Source organism: Lissotriton helveticus, chromosome 12 (assembly GCF_964261635.1).
Source record: "Lissotriton helveticus chromosome 12, aLisHel1.1, whole genome shotgun sequence".
Lineage (NCBI taxonomy): Eukaryota > Metazoa > Chordata > Amphibia > Caudata > Salamandridae > Lissotriton > Lissotriton helveticus.
Genome location: NC_136073.1, coordinates 773,403,462 through 773,419,494, shown reverse-complemented (window position 1 = coordinate 773,419,494; position 16,033 = coordinate 773,403,462). Strand labels below are relative to the sequence as shown.

Below are 16,033 nucleotides of genomic sequence, written 5' to 3'. Positions count from 1 at the left end.
TCCGGGAATACAATTTCTGGGATTTAGTGAGGCTTTGTGCGAGAAACAGATGCTGTTTCATGAAGCACAATTATCGCCCTTGGTGGCAGTCGAGACACAGAGGGGTGGGCTGCAGAGGGGAGTGGTAGTGAAGCCCCCGCTTAAGCAGTTTAAGTGGGGGCTGCCTTTGGGCCCTATGGGTTGGCAGACTAGGTCCCACTGAAACCTAAATTAGTTGCTTATTGGCCTCCATCTCCCCCTCTGCATTAGAAGTGTTAATAAATAATGATGTTAGGGAATACCATAACCGAGGTGTGCGGGGGAAGGGAGGCTGATACCCAAAGCAAAGGAAACAGAACTATAAATAATGAAAAACCGGAAACTGACAGAGAGAGGGGGGGAGAGAAACAGAAAAAGTGATAATGAGAGAAGGTAAGAAAGAAAAAAATAAGGGAAAGAGATCAGATTTCGGTGTTTAGAAAGATGGAAGAACGAAAGGGTGAAATGAAGGAAGGAAATGTGAAAGGAAATAAGGAAGGAAGGGTGAAAGGGTGGAAGGAAGTGTGAAAGAAGGAATTAAATGTTGAAAGGTTGGATGGAAGACTGAATGGATTGATAGGTGAAAGGATGAATGGATGGCAGGATGGAGAGTGGACAGATGAGAAAGAGTGGAAGGATGGAAGGGAAAGAGGATAGATACATGGCTATACTGATGCATGGTTGGGACATAATATGTTGTTATTTACCTTATATAAGAAAGAGTGAAAAGATGAATGAATATATGAATGGGCGAAAGGATAGATGAATGGATGGAAATCTGAAGGGGTGGAAAGTTGAATATGTGAATAAATAGAAGGGTAAAAGGATGGATGACAGATGGATGAATTAATGGATAGAAAGAGGATTCAAGGGGAAGTGACGATCATAAGAGGATCTTATTTTGGAAACATCCATTCCAACGCAGTCATTACATCAGTCTGCTTTTACAATGCAACTGTTACAACGCAACTGCCTTTACATCGCATGCCATTACAACGCATGCCATTACAACGCATGTCACTACAACGCATGCCATTACAACGCATATCATTATAACGCATGCCATTACAACACATACCATTCCAACGAATGCCATTACAACGCATTACAAGGTAAGTAATGGAGATTTTTTTGTTTTAGGGTGGGTATTGGTTGCGGCTGGATGGGAATAGTCATTTTTACCTCTACTCTACCCAATGCTTTCCCTACTATTGCACTCACTGGAGCGGAAATAGTAATTTTTACCCCTACACTATCCAACACTTACCCTACTGTTGCCCTAAAAGTATTAGGCGTTGTAATGATATGCGTTGTAATGGAATATGTTGTAATGGTAGTTTTTAAAAATGTTTTGTCATGCGTTGTATAATCATGTGATGTAATGGTAGTTGCGATGTAAGAACCGCATTGTAAAAGAATGCGTTGTAATTGTTTGCGTTGTAACATCACATATTCATCTTATTTGCTCTCTTTACATTCTCTGTGTGATTAGAAATATGGTTCTCGTGGCGGTGAGGGGTTTATTCGTTGAGGCGTAGGTGCACGCAGCATCAATGACCCGAAGTCTATTGGAGTAGGTGTTGGACACACCACCAATCAATTGCCTTCCTTGCTAACTCCCAAATCTACAGGCATCTTCTGCTATTACATTTAATTAATTGTATTAATTGTGCTGTCACCATATGGCTTGATCTGACTCAGGTATGCACAGCTTTACTTTGAAAATCAACAGCTCTATAGCTGTAGCACCAATAAGTACAACACTGTAGCAAGAAGTTGTCAGATGACTCCATAGCAACGCAGAAGCTGCGTCCCAGTTCTGGGCTTTAGCTCGAATTCGAACTCTTCGAAAGTGTTATCCTTCGAATATTTGTTTTTAGGGTGTGTTTGTGCAATTCGATCAACCGACTTCATCGAGGACTACAACTCCCACAGGTTGTTAGGCCGTTGTTTCAGGGACCAGAAGTGGGACCCAGAGCCTTCAGGAAATGACGTCATCTGGTAGCCTAAAGCAGTGCAGAAAATCGGCTCTTGGGGGAAACCCGGACAATGCCCCTTGGTTCGGCCCCCCCTCCCCAGTGGGAGGGGAATAGTCACTGGACCGGGGGTCTCAGTGGAGGCCGCCCCCGAGGGAGCAGAGCCCAAACACCAATGTACAGGATTGGTGAGAGGTAAGGAAAGGGAGAGAGACTAGGAAAGAGCGGGACCACCAGATAATAGGGCTGGGCCAGCTCAGCCGTAAATCTAGGGTTAGGAATGTGGGAGAGAGGAAAGGGTATTTAAAGGTGGGCACCGGGCACAAGGCCCTCTTTCTCCGGGGAATCTTGCCAGGAGAAGACCCGCCCACCCACCCGAATAGGAACAAGATTTAAGGGGGGGGGACATTTGTCGCAGAGGCATAGCGGACTTGCAAGAGGTCCTTTGAGTCGGAAGAAGGGATAGCACCGTAGCAAAAAAACAAATGGGATCCAATAGGAATACAAAAAAGCAGGTTGCGAAGCGGGCACAGACCACAAACGGGGCAGTCAGGACCCAGGGGTCACTGGCAAGCTCCCCAAGGCCCTTGGCTCAGGTGAACCGGAAGTAAACAATTAATGACGCAACTGAGGGCGGAGCCTGTGGCAGGGAGGAAGTGGGTAACGGTCACCGGGTCACCTTCGCAGAGATGGGTGGGGGAACAGTAGGCACGTGGCGGGGGTGGGGAACAAACGCCTACCCGGAAGGAAATGCATGGGCACCGGAAGTGAAAAGGTCACCCGGCCGGGTGGGAACCGTCTGGTTACCCGGGAGTGTGTGGACACCGGAAGCAATAGGGTCATCCGGTTGGGTTAAAGCAGACGCTTACCCAGAGAGTGTGGAAACCGGAAGTAAAAGGTTACCCGGTCGGCCTGGAAGCAAAAAGCTTGTCCGGAGTGAAAGGGAAGGGTTGCATCCCCGGATAGGTCACCTTGACAAAGAGAGCGGCACTGAATGTAGGGCACAGTGCAGAGCAGATGGGGTAAGGAAACAGGCTCGCCGGACAAACAATTATGGTGTGTAAAGGATCGCTTGTAAGTTGGAAATACCTAATAAACTGCGGCCTCAATTCTTCCATAAAACAGAAATTTGTGTGGTCTGAATTTATTGGGATTCGGGTGGTGCGATCATGTGGTGGGTGCCTCTGCTGATGACGCAAGAATCCTGGGCATGCGCTGATTGGAGGTTGGCCTGGCCCAGGCTCCTGACAGGCAGTCCAGGCAGGAGCGCGAGGGCTGTTCTGGACCAGGCCTCACTGCATGGTGACAGACTTTAGCGACTCAGGAGGAGAGAAAAACACAAACAAGTCTTTCTTCTAATACAGTGTAAAGTTTAGCCTCAACCGACCCCCGGAAGAGCAAAGCGGTCTGAAACTGAGGGAAACGAGCCGAGGAGAGAAAACAGAGAGATAAGGGCTGAGAGGAGGAAACGGATGATGAAACCCTGAGTGAAAACAGTGGAAGCATTGCACCTTCAGTTTAATCTCCCGAGAAGGGCCCACAGTCCTGAATAAAGCCCTCCCCGAGGGGCACTCTTGAAAAGCGTCATTGTCTAGCATGCCTTTTATAATTAGCAATAGCTACTTCTAACTTGGGTTACAGCCTACAGGGTATAGTTTTTATATTCCTTATATGTTCGTTGTGCAAACAGGTAGAAACGTTCTTATTGGTTGCAGAAATGGATGTCATGCAAATATTATTCTGTATATAATGATTTAAAAACGTGTGTAAAATAAGGTGAAATATGACCACTATTCCTGTAAAAAGAAATACTTTGATCTTTCAGTCGTGGCACGTCATCTGGCCATATAACTACCAAGAAACAATAGGTGTGCATTTTGGTGAATCATACGTGCTATGTGTACAACTGCAGTGACCAGAGCCCCATCACATGTATGTGTGCTATGGATGCTGACAAGACCCCCTAAAGGGGTCACTGAGGAGACCCTTTACATGTAGCATGTGTAGAGAGAAACTATTGAGACCCCTTAGTTGAGTTATTTGTAGTGCAGCACTGGGGGGGGGGGACCCTTCCATGTAGTATGTGTAGTGAGGCACTGAGGAGACACCCATATGTAATATACGTAGTGAGGCACTAATGAGATCCAGTGAATGTGTTATTTGTAATGCAGCACCAGGAGGATCCCTTCCATGTAGTATGTGTAGTAAGACACAGAGGAGACCTGTTACACGTAGTATGTGTAGTGAGACAGTAATGAGTCCCCTTAGATGCTTTATTTGTAGTGCAGTGCTAAGGGGACCCCGCCCATGTAGTATGTGTAGTGAGACACAGAGGAGACCTGTTACATGTAGTATGTGCAGTAAGGCTCTAATGAGACCCCTAAAATGTATTATTTGTAGAGCATTACTCAGAGGACCCATTAAATGTAGTATTTGTAGTGAGGCACTGAGGAGACTCCATACATTTAGAATGTAGAGTGAGGCAATAACGAGTCCCCTTAAATGTGTTCAAATGTGATATTTGTAGTGTAGCACATAGGCCATCCCCTTACAATTAGTATGTGTAGTGAGGCACTGAGGAGGATGCACATACTACATGTAAGGGGGACTCCTTACAAGTAGTATGTGCAGTGAGACACCGAGAAGACGACTTTTGTATAGTATGTGTAGTGAGACACTGTGGAAACCCCAGTACATGTAGTATGTGTAGTGGGCCATGGTGGAGACTCCATTGCATGTAGTATGTGCAGTGAGGCACTAATGAGACCCATTCGATGCATTACTTGTAGTTTAGCACTAAGGGGACCCCTTACAAGTAGTATGTGTAGTGAGGCACTGAGGAGACCCTCTACATGTAGTATGTGGAGTGAGGCACTGAGGAGGATGCACATACTACATGTAAGGGGGACTCCTTACAAGTAGTATATGCAGTGAGACACCGAGAAGACGACTTTTGTATAGTATGTGTAGTGAGACACTGTGGAAACCCCAGTACATGTAGTATGTGTAGTGGGCCATGGTGGAGACTCCATTGCATGTAGTATGTGCAGTGAGGCACTAATGAGACCCATTCGATGCATTATTTGTAGTTTAGCACTAAGGGGACCCCTTACAAGTAGTATGTGTAGTGAGGCACTGAGGAGACCCTCTACATGTAGTATATGGAGTGAGGCACTGAGGAGACCCTCTACATGTGATATGTGGAGTGAGGCACTGAGGAGACCCTCTACATGTGGTATGTGGAGTGAGGCACTGAGGAGACCCTCTACATGTGGTATGTGGAGTGAGGCAATGAGGAGACCCTCTACATGTGGTATGTGGAGTGAGGCACTGAGGAGACCCTCTACATGTGGTATGTGGAGTGAGGCACTGAGGAGACCCTCTACATGTGGTATGTGCAGTGAGGCACTGAGGAGACCCTCTACATGTAGTATGTGGAGTGAGGCACTGAGGAGACCCTCAACATGTGGTATGTGGAGTGAGGCACTGAGGAGACCCTCTACATGTGGTATGTGGAGTGAGGCACTGAGGAGACCCTCTACATGTAGTATGTGGAGTGAGGCACTGAGGAGACTCCCATACAAGTAGTGTGTGTAGTGAAGCACTAAGGAGGCCAGTTAGATGTGTTATTTGTAGTGTAGCACTGAGGGCGACCCCTTACATATAGTAAGTGTAGTGAGGCACTGAGGAGACCCTTACATGTAGTATGTGCAGTGAGGCACTGAGGAGACCCCCTACATGTAGTATGTGCAGTGAGGCACAGTGCAGACTCCCATACATGTACTATGTGTAGTGAGGTACTAACACAACCCCTTAGACATGTTAATTGTTGTGCAGCACTAAGGGGGCCCCCTGCATGTATATGCAAAGTGAGGCACCGAGGAGATCCCTTATATGTAGTGTGTGTAGTGAAGCACTAAAGAGGCCAGTTAGATGTGTTATTTGTAGTGTAGCACTGATGGGGACTCCTTATATGTAGTAGTGTAGTGAGGCACTATGGAGACCCCTTAGATGCGCTATTTGTAGCGCAGCACCCGGGGGGACCCCTTACATATAGTAAGTGTGAGGCACTGAGGAGACCCTAACATGTAGTATGTGCAGTGAGGTACTATGGAGACCCCTTAGATGTGTTACCTGTGGTGTAGCACTAGGGGGAGGGGGGTTACATATTGTAAGTGTAGTGAGGCACTAAGGAGACCCTTAGATGTAGCATGTGCAGTGAGTCACAGTGCAGACTCCCATACATGTACTATGTGTAGTGAGGCACTAACACAACCCCTTAGACATGTTCATTGTCGTGCAGCACTAAGGGGGCCCCTTGCATGTGCATGCGAAGTGAGGCACCGAGGAGATCCCTTATATGTAGTATGTGGAGTGAGGCACTGAGGAGACCCCCTACATGTAGTATGTGGAGTGAGGCACTGAGTAGACCCTCAACATGTAGTATGTGGAGTGAGGCACTGAGGAGACCCCTTACATGTAGTATGTGGAGTGAGGCACTGAGGAGACTCTCTACATGTAGTATGTGCAGTGAGGCACAGTGCAGACTCCCATATATGTACTATGTGTAGTGAGGCACTAACACGACCCCTTAGACGTGTTAATTGTCGTGCAGCACTAAGGGGGGCCCCCTGCATGTATATGCGAAGTGAGGCACCGAGGAGATACCTTATATGTAGTATGTGGAGTGAGGCACTGAGGAGACCCCCTACATGTAGTATGTGGAGTGAGGCACTGAGTAGACCCTCAACATGTAGTATGTGGAGTGAGGCACTGAGGAGACCCCCTACATGTAGTATGTGGAGTGAGGCACTGAGGAGACCCTCTACATGTAGTATGTGGAGTGAGGCACTGAGGAGACCCTCTACATGTAGTATGTGGAGTGAGGCACTGTGAAGACCCTCTACATGTAGTATGTGCAGTGAGGCCCAGTGTAGACCCCCATATATGTACTATGTGTAGTGAGGCACTAACACCACCCCTTAGACTTGTTAATTGTCGTGCAGCACTAAGGGGGCCCCTTGCATGTATATGCGAAGTGAGGCACCGAGGAGATCCCTTATATGTAGTATGTGTAGTAAGGCACTGTGGAAAACCCTGTACATGTAGTAGGTGGAGTGAGACACTAATGAGACCCTTTAGATGCATTTTTTTGCAGTGCAGTGCAGCACTAAGTGGACCGTTTACATGTCATATGTGTAGTAATGCACTGAAGAGACACGTACCATGTAGTATGTGCAGTGAGGCCCACTGGAGACCCCCATAATGTAGTATGTGAAGTGAGACAGTAATGATACCCCTCAGATGTGTTACTTGTAGTGCAGCACTATGGGAACCCATTACATTTCGTATGTGCAGTGAGGCACTGAAAAGACCCCTTATATGTAGTATGTGTGGTGATGCACTGATGAGACCACTTACGTGTAGTATGTGTAGTGGGGCACTGAGGAGACTTGTTACCTGCATTGTTAAAGTGAGGCACTAAAGAGACCCCTTAAGTCTAGAGTGTTTAGCGGGGCGCTGAGGAGACTTGTTACATACAGTGTTAGTAGTTAGGCACTAAAGAGACCCCTGACATGTAGTATGTGTAGTGAGGCAGGGAAGAGTCCCCTTACATGTAGTATGTGTAGCGGGGCACTGAGGAGACTTGTTACATACAGTGTTAGTAGTTAGGCACTAAAGAGACCCCTGACATGTAGTATGTGTAGTGAGGCAGGGAAGAGTCCCCTTACATGTAGTATGTGTAACGGGGCACTGAGGAGACTTGTTACATACAGTTTTAGTAGTTAGGCACTAAAGAGACCCCTGACATGTAGTATGTGTAGTGAGGCAGGGAAGAGTCCCCTTACATGTAGTATGTGTAGCGGGGCACTGAGGAGACTTGTTACATACAGTGTTAGTAGTTAGGCACTAAAGAGACCCCTGACATGTAGTATGTGTAGTGAGGCAGGGAAGAGTCCCCTTACATGTAGTATGTGTAGCGGGGCACTGAGGATACCTGTTACATACAGTGTTAGTAGTGAGGCACTAAAGACATCCCTTACATGTAATGTGTGTAGTAAGGCACTAAAGAGACCCCTGACATGTAGTATGTGTAGTGAGGCAGGGAAGAGTCCCCTTACATGTAGTATGTGTAACGGGGCGCTGAGGAGACTTGTTACATACAGTTTTAGTAGTTAGGCACTAAAGAGACCCCTGACATGTAGTATGTGTAGTGAGGCAGGGAAGAGTCCCCTTACATGTAGTATGTGTAGCGGGGCACTGAGGAGACTTGTAACATACAGTGTTAGTAGTGAGGCACTAAAGACATCCCTTACATGTAATGTGTGTAGTAAGGCACTAAAGAGACCCCTGACATGTAGTATGTGTAGTGAGGCAGGGAAGAGTCCCCTTACATGTAGTATGTGTAGCGGGGCACTGAGGAGACTTGTTACATACAGTGTTAGTAGTTAGGCACTAAAGAGACCCCTGACATGTAGTATGTGTAGTGAGGCAGGGAAGAGTCCCCTGACATGTAGTATGTGTAGCGGGGCACTGAGGAGACTTGTTACATACAGTGTTAGTAGTGAGGCACTAAAGACATCCCTTACATGTAATGTGTGTAGTAAGGCAGGAAGGAGACCTGATACATGTAGTATGTGTAAGTGAAGTAATGAGGAGACAAATTTACTTGCATTATGTATAGTTAGACATTGAGGAGACCCTTTACAGGTAGTAAGCGTAGTAAGGCACAGAGGAGACTTTAAACATACAGTGTTAGTAGTGAGGCACTAAGGTAACCACTTATGTGTACTATCTGTAGGGAGGCACTTAGGAGACACCTTACATGTAGTATTTTATGAAGACACTGAGGAGGCCTGTTACATTCAACATGTGCAGTTCAGCACTAAGGAGACACTTTACATGTAGTATGTGTTGTGAGGCGCTGAGGAGACCTGTTAAATGCAGTATGTGTAGTGCCACACTGATGAGACCCTTTACGTACAGTTTGTGTAGTAAGGCTCTTAGGACACCCATTTACTTCTAGTATGTGTAGGCATAGTCAGGAACTGAGGAGAACTCTTACATGTAGTATGTGTAGTAATTAGATATGGGTGAAATGTTCCATTCCGCTGGTGGAATTGTTGGAATTTTGGCAACTTCGTATTACTCTTGTAATGCAGTTTTCTAGCGTGGCAGAATTTTTTCTTGTGCGGCTCTAGAATGGTAAGTTGGCAAGCGCAAGCAAGATTTGGCGTCCCTTAGCTTGATTTCCGGTCGCTAGGAGGACATCTGGTGAGTTTTTTCTAACGTGGGCGTTTGCGACTGTTTTTGGTCAGAAGGCTGTGCCTCGATTAGAAAATCTAATCAATCCGCAACACAATCCACTCGAGTAGCTGCACTCTCTGGCATGCCATGTGCTGCCACTTGCGCTGATTTTTCAACATGGAACGTGCTCCCAGTGCTAAATCACAGCGTGCCCAGCATGACTTGCCTATTTCTACCCATTGGCGGAAATCCGCGGAATCTCGCTGAGTTTTTATGTAACTCCTTGGAGTGAAATTCCATAAGTTCTGCCCACCCCTAGTAGTGATGCATTGAGGAGTCATCTTACATGCTGCATTAGCACTGCCGAAAGACACTCAAGAATGACTCTTAAAAGTAAATAGAGTATGTGCAGGGTGGGTGGATTACTGAGCCAATCCTGCACATGTAGGAAGTATATGGGTCAGTGAGTGGACCACTTGCATGTGGTTTGGGTGGCAGGCGCCTTCTTAACCCGTTGCGTGCATCGGACAGCCCCTGGCCATCCAACGTCACAGGGGGCGTGTGCGGAGGATGGCCGGGGGGCCGTCCGAAACACCCCCACTCATTAATTCCCCCGCACTTACATGTAAAGTGAACTTTTCGGTGCCCCAACACTAACACTACATGCATGTGGTCACCTCATTGTGAGAAAACACACACTTCGTTTAACCCCTTGACCGCGGCGCAAATTCCGCCGCGGTCAAGGGGTTAAACGAAGTGTGTGTTTTCTCACAATGAGGTGACCGCATGCATGTAGTGTTAGTGTTGGGGCACCAAAAAGTCCACTTACATGTAAGTCTATAAGGGTACTAAGTTGACCCCAAATTATATAAAGGCCTTAGGAGACACCACTAGTATGCAAATTAACGCTTGTGGAACACTCCTTAAATATATTATGTCTATAGGAGCACTGTGAAAGTAGTATGCGTGCTGGAGCAGTAGGTGTGTGTGTGTCCAAGGGGCTTAGCAGACCCTGTCATAAAGTCTCTCTATATGTGCATTGGAAAGTGGTCCTTTAAACACAGAAAACACTACATAGGGGGAGACTCCAATTGTCCCCCTTTATTACGCCATTGATCAAGGTTATTGGGATTATTTTATCTATAGGTTATGTGTAAATGCCTTTGAAGGCTGCGAAAATGTGTGCTGAGCAATGTGCTTAGCACTTCTGAGGGGCGGCTGCTGGCAAGGGTGAAGAGAGTTGCCGAGTAGAGAGTATTGTGGTCGTGTACAAGGACGGAGGGGTGTTGGGGTTCAACACCCGGAGTCCGCAGCTGGCCTGGCAACAAGGCATGACGCCACGGTGCAACAGAATCTCTGCTCCCACATGCGGAGTGACAACAAGCCCGGCCTCGGCCGCCATGACAGCACGTTGCTAAGCAACAGGCTGCCCGGCAAAAAGCCCGCGCGTCTGGTTCATGGGGTTGGAGCATGATGGAGCAAAGAGGAAGCCAAGACATGAGATAAGCAGGAAATAATTAGAAATCCATAGTAATATGGAACGAGGGCAGGGCGAAAAGTGAGAGAGAGAGAGAGAGAGAGAGAGGTAAAGAGGTAAAGAGAGGTGCTGCAGATTGACTGGGCGAAAAGAGCACAGGCTGATGGAGGCAGAGGCATGCGAAGAACAGGAAAAGGAAGTTAAGGGGAAAAGGGGTAAGATGGAAGAGTGATGGAGTGATGATAATAAAGTATGGGGTAATGGAGAGGTGTGTGTGTAGTTAAGAGGGAACTACAGCAAGCTAACAATATCCGAAGAAAAGGGAGGTTTAGATAGAGAGAGATCAATGGAAGAGGGTAAATGTAAATGTGTTTGTATTTATATAGCGCCTTTTTCCCAGAGGTCTCGTAGCGCTGTATTCATACCGCTATGGAACCCTTCCTGGCTTTCCTGTGAAATGTCCACTCCGTGGCACCCCCAAGGTGAAGCCAGGCATCCAAGCGCTGCTGGGGCCGTTGTGGAGATTAAGCAAGCTATTGCCCAGAGTCACAGAGTGGGACCCATGATTGGAATAGGCACCGAGGCGAGAATTATCAGGTCTGGGGAAATTGAGTCCAAGTGCCGCCAAGGCGGGACTTGAACCCTGGTCCCAGACCACTGCATCAGGGTCTGCCGCTCTAACCATTGAGCCACGCTTCTCCAGGGTCAAAGGGGAGGCAGGGAGTAGATGAGGGGTGCCAAGAGGGTGACCACAGAGACAAGATGTAAGGAAACACAGAACAAATTGGAACTAGAAAGAGGGGTCGAGAAAGAGGCCATTAGGTGAATCCTAGCTGTATCTACAAAAGAAACACAATTCGCAATGTGCTACCACATGTCTGACATGCCCTCTGTGTGAGGCTTATCGCCTTCTTTCCTTCCATGCTGGTCCTGGTGAGAGCCCTTCTCTCGCCCATGGAGTTGTGTTGAGTCACATAATGAGCCATCATACTCGGCAGTTGGAGTTGAATCCACCAGCAGCTGGCACAGATTTATTTTTTATACCGACAAACTGTTATTTAAGTTTGTGCTTCAAGATGAACTTATCTGCTTCATCTGTTATTTACTAGCCACCTTAAATACTGCTACGATTACTAGGTATCTCACTCGCCCACTTCCAGTCTTAGGGCCTGATTTAGAGCTTGGCAGATGGGTTACTCCGTCACAATGGTATCAGATATCCCGTCTGCTGAAATATAAATCTATGGGATATAATGGGATTTATAGTTCCGCGGACGGGATATCCGTCACCGTTGTGACAGAGTAACTTGTCCACCAAGATCTAAATCAGGCCCATAATCTTTTCCTCATAATCTATTGCAAAACGGTACTTTGGCCTACCTGGGTCAACTGAAGCGAGTCAAGATTAGAATCCCAGGATGGTACTGGTTTGGAACTATGATGGAGACTCCAGTGACATGGGGGTAGATATACACGGAAATGACATGTTAGCCAGCGCCAAATGTCCTTGCACCACCATGGATGCGCTGTATTTACAATACAGTGCTCCATGGCGCAAGGATTAACAGATGCGCCAGAAATACTGACGCATCTGGTGGCACAAAACTGACGTATTGCTGGAGTTGCTCATGAAAAGGACGCAACTCCAGCAATGTGCCACAACAGATAGGTGAGTCCCATTCAAAAATCCCTGCGTCATTCCATTTCGCCTGGTCTGAGCAGGCATAAGGATTTTGATGCAGTGAAGGCGTAGAGTGACGCAGTGAAATGTTGTAAATTTCACGGCGTCAGTTCTTCATGGCTTTGCACGTGGGAACGCCCACCCTGCATACATTATACCTGGCGCAGGTATAATGAGACGCAGGGCTTTACATCGCGACACATCTCCCTAGATGCGCCACATTGTAAATTGTCCGCATTGTTTGCGCCGCAGTTGCGTAAAAAAAAGTGACACAATGGTGGCGCACGGAGCCGCAAGGGGCTTGTAAATCTGCCTCATGGTTTTTTGTCTGCCATTTGACCAACTTCACCCACTCTCATAACCCAAGTCCTCTCTTGTTTGTACCGGGTCACTTCCATTATCCTCTAGACTGCTCGCTTCACCCTTGACATTTGTCTCGGTCAACACTCACTTGTAACCCTGTCAACGTAGTGTCCTTCACTCAAATCTTTGTTATCCCTTGATCCTATCACACTGCACCTAGCTACATTTTCCTCCTTTCATGATGTGGCTGGCAAACCTTCTGTTGTCCTTAGCTTTTATGATCTTCACTATCCCTGGAAATTTCTCACTCCCATCGGGGCTGCCGCCGACTTGACCTGCCACTGAAATTGCTTGTCACGATTCTTCTACCTGCACGCCCCTTCACATTCCTCCATGCACCCATCACCTTCCCCCTTTCATCCTTGTATTTGTAGACTTCTCCCCTTCCCTCGCTGGACCTCACTATCTCTTGACCTACCCTTCTATACCTTTTCCATACCTTGCATCTCTCGCAACGACTCCACTACACGTCCTTCTGGTCCATATCTGAGAAAGCTCACCTCTCGCACACCCGCACGGTCCAAGCTGCTATGATCCACAGGGAGATGCTGAAGACCAGAAGAACAGTCCCCGGGCAGATGGTCATGAGCGTTTTCATCACAAACCGCGTGTTAAAGTTGATTTTGTTGAGGGCTCCGATACTCCGCGACGAGGCATCTGTAAAGAGTTTGCTGTGCAGCAGCATGACCCTGGCAATGAGATACAGCCTCAAGAACATGGGTATGCACAGGATAATGTCCACGTCCGCCTCTGTCCGAGAAGGTGTGTAAGAGAAGGCCAGGCGAGCATTCCAAAAGAACTTGTACTCGCCAGGAATTGGGTGGATGGCACAGATTAACAGTTCTAGGCTAATGTAGAAGATGCGCTCATATGTCATAGCTATCCTCCAGTCGTCAGCTCCATTGTCTATCACGAAAAGCTAAAGGGAGGAAATTAAGGACATGGTTAGAAACAGGGCACAGCAGTGAGCACAGCAAACTCCCTGTCTCATCTGACTATGGACTAAGGGCCATATGTATCAAGCAAATTCGCATTCGCAAAGGCCGTGAATGTATTAAGCAAAATCTGGTGCAAAATAAGGAATCACAAAATTTGCGATTCCTTATTTTGCAATTGTTTTTAAGGAATCGCAAATTTTGCGATTCCTTAAATGCAATGTATGTAGCAAAAAAAATAGCAAAATGCCCTTAAGGAATCGCAAATTACCACCAACTTCTAGTTGGTGGTAAATTGCGAATTCCTTGAAAAATGCACATTTTTGCATTTTTCAAAGTGCCATGTGATGCACATACATGCCCTTAGGACATGTATGTGCGCCACATGTCCACCCATGCATATTTCAGGGGTGCAACAGGGTGTCCTTTGGACACCCCTGCACCCTTGAAATTATTCTCAATTTGCGATTAGCAAATTGCGAATCGCAAATTGAGAATTACTTCCCATTCATTCCTATGGGCCTCCTGGCCCATAGAAATGAATGGGGAAGTATTCCTTAATTGCGATTCGCAATTTGCTAATCGCAATTAAGGAATTTTAAGAAATCGCAAAAAAAATGCGATTTTGTACATACATACCCATTTGCGATTCTCAAATAGCGATTTCTTAAAAATCGCTATTTGGGAATCACAAATGGGTATCTTGATACATATGGCCCTTAGAGAGACAGGCAATGAAACTAACATAAGGAAGAAGAGACTTTCAATCAGAGCAACATTAAATTTAAATGTCCATCCATGATGCGTTGAGATCTATACAAAGAATACCTAGTGTAGCCGAATGAAACATTTAATTTCTGTTTTCTGCCTAGAATCCTATACTTAACCTCAGAAAACCCAATCTAAGTTCTATTTCACTCGACGTGGATGCCAGGGACCTGCTCATGAAGAAACTCCATTGAGGATGGCCTGGTACCAGCTGACTGTACTGAGGAAAGTGTAACCATTCCTCCCAGAAAGTGACTTCAGAACTGAAGTTCGAGCCCTCATATTCTTGCAATTTGATGGCGGCAAGGCTTTACTCTTCTGCTTGCCAAACTCCACATTCGCCTCCGTAAGGGCATCCTACACACCACAGCACAGTCTCTTCGAGAACCTAAAGAAATATAATAATAATAATAATAATAATTCCTATTTGTAAAGCGTGAACATATCACCCATGAAGGGTTTCAAGGCGCCGGGGGCCGTCGGGGAGATTAAGTGAGCTATTGCCTAGAGTCACATGATGATGAGCTGACCTGCCGCCGGGAATCAGACCGCGAGCCTCGCAGTCAGCCGCTCTAGACGCTGCGCCACAACCTCTCCAAATATTACTGCACAACCTCACCCTGCTAAAACTTTACTGCCCCCTTGCCTCGCCATTTTAAAAACCAGCTGCAACAACTTTAAAGCCATCTCGACCATGGGATAGGAGGAAAACAAATGCAAAAAATAAAAATAAAAGGCAACGGCCACTCTTCATTTATGTGCCTAGGATCTAGAATAACATTCTTGTCTCCATCACAACTGTCCAAACTCTGCTCCGACTTAGGAAAGAGACATACCTTCTCAAAGACCAATACATCACGACAAACTAACTGTTCAACTCCATTCTCAGAGCTTCACTTTCCTCCATTCATTAATTGACTTTATTTGATCCCTTTGGCTGCCATTCTAGGGTTGCACCGTATCAACACTACACACATACAAGTCACTTAAGCAGACCTGGACCCATTCTGCTGTTAAACCCCATCTTTTTGTCTAGGTTTGTCGAATGAAGTACTGACCCAAGGGGCTGATAGCACAGTGCAGAACTAGGATACAAGGAATTGGTATTTCACAGTAGCAGCGATGAGGTTTAGACTAGTGGAGGGTCAGTTCATCGATACACGACATGCTACAATAGTCATGTTGTAGGACAACTCAGTTGGGGACCAGCCGCTGTCAAGCTGCATTAGCCCTTTCATTGGGCATATTGCCCGCAGGGGGCCAACTGCAGTGATACAGACAGTAAACATCACTCCCCAGTTGAGTCATGAAAGCCTGATGCTTCCAGGAAGCCATAAGTCCTTAAAGATCTTCTGTAGTCAGCACACTGTAGGATCTCTCATTAGGGGATGAAGGCAGAAGTGTTTGCACTTCCTAACCACCCCTAAAGATTCATACTTTCAGAACAATGCCATGTCACAAATCCCGCCCACCCATATCTAGAAACACTTGGTCGTAAAAACAACAGTGTACTCATAGCGGACTTGCTGACTTCGAAGCCGGTGGATCTGGGTTCTAATTCTGGCTT

General features: G+C 46.6%; 1 protein-coding gene across 1 annotated transcript in view; it reads right to left on the bottom strand.

Moving 5' to 3' along the window:
• KCNN3 (potassium calcium-activated channel subfamily N member 3) overlaps positions 1 to 16,033 on the bottom strand; it is a 526,431-nt gene that overhangs the window by 158,476 nt on the left and 351,922 nt on the right. The window contains exon 3 of the mRNA XM_078671377.1: positions 13,264 to 13,682. Coding sequence (XP_078527503.1) covers positions 13,264 to 13,682 — 419 coding nt within the window. The remainder of the gene's footprint in view (positions 1 to 13,263; positions 13,683 to 16,033) is intronic.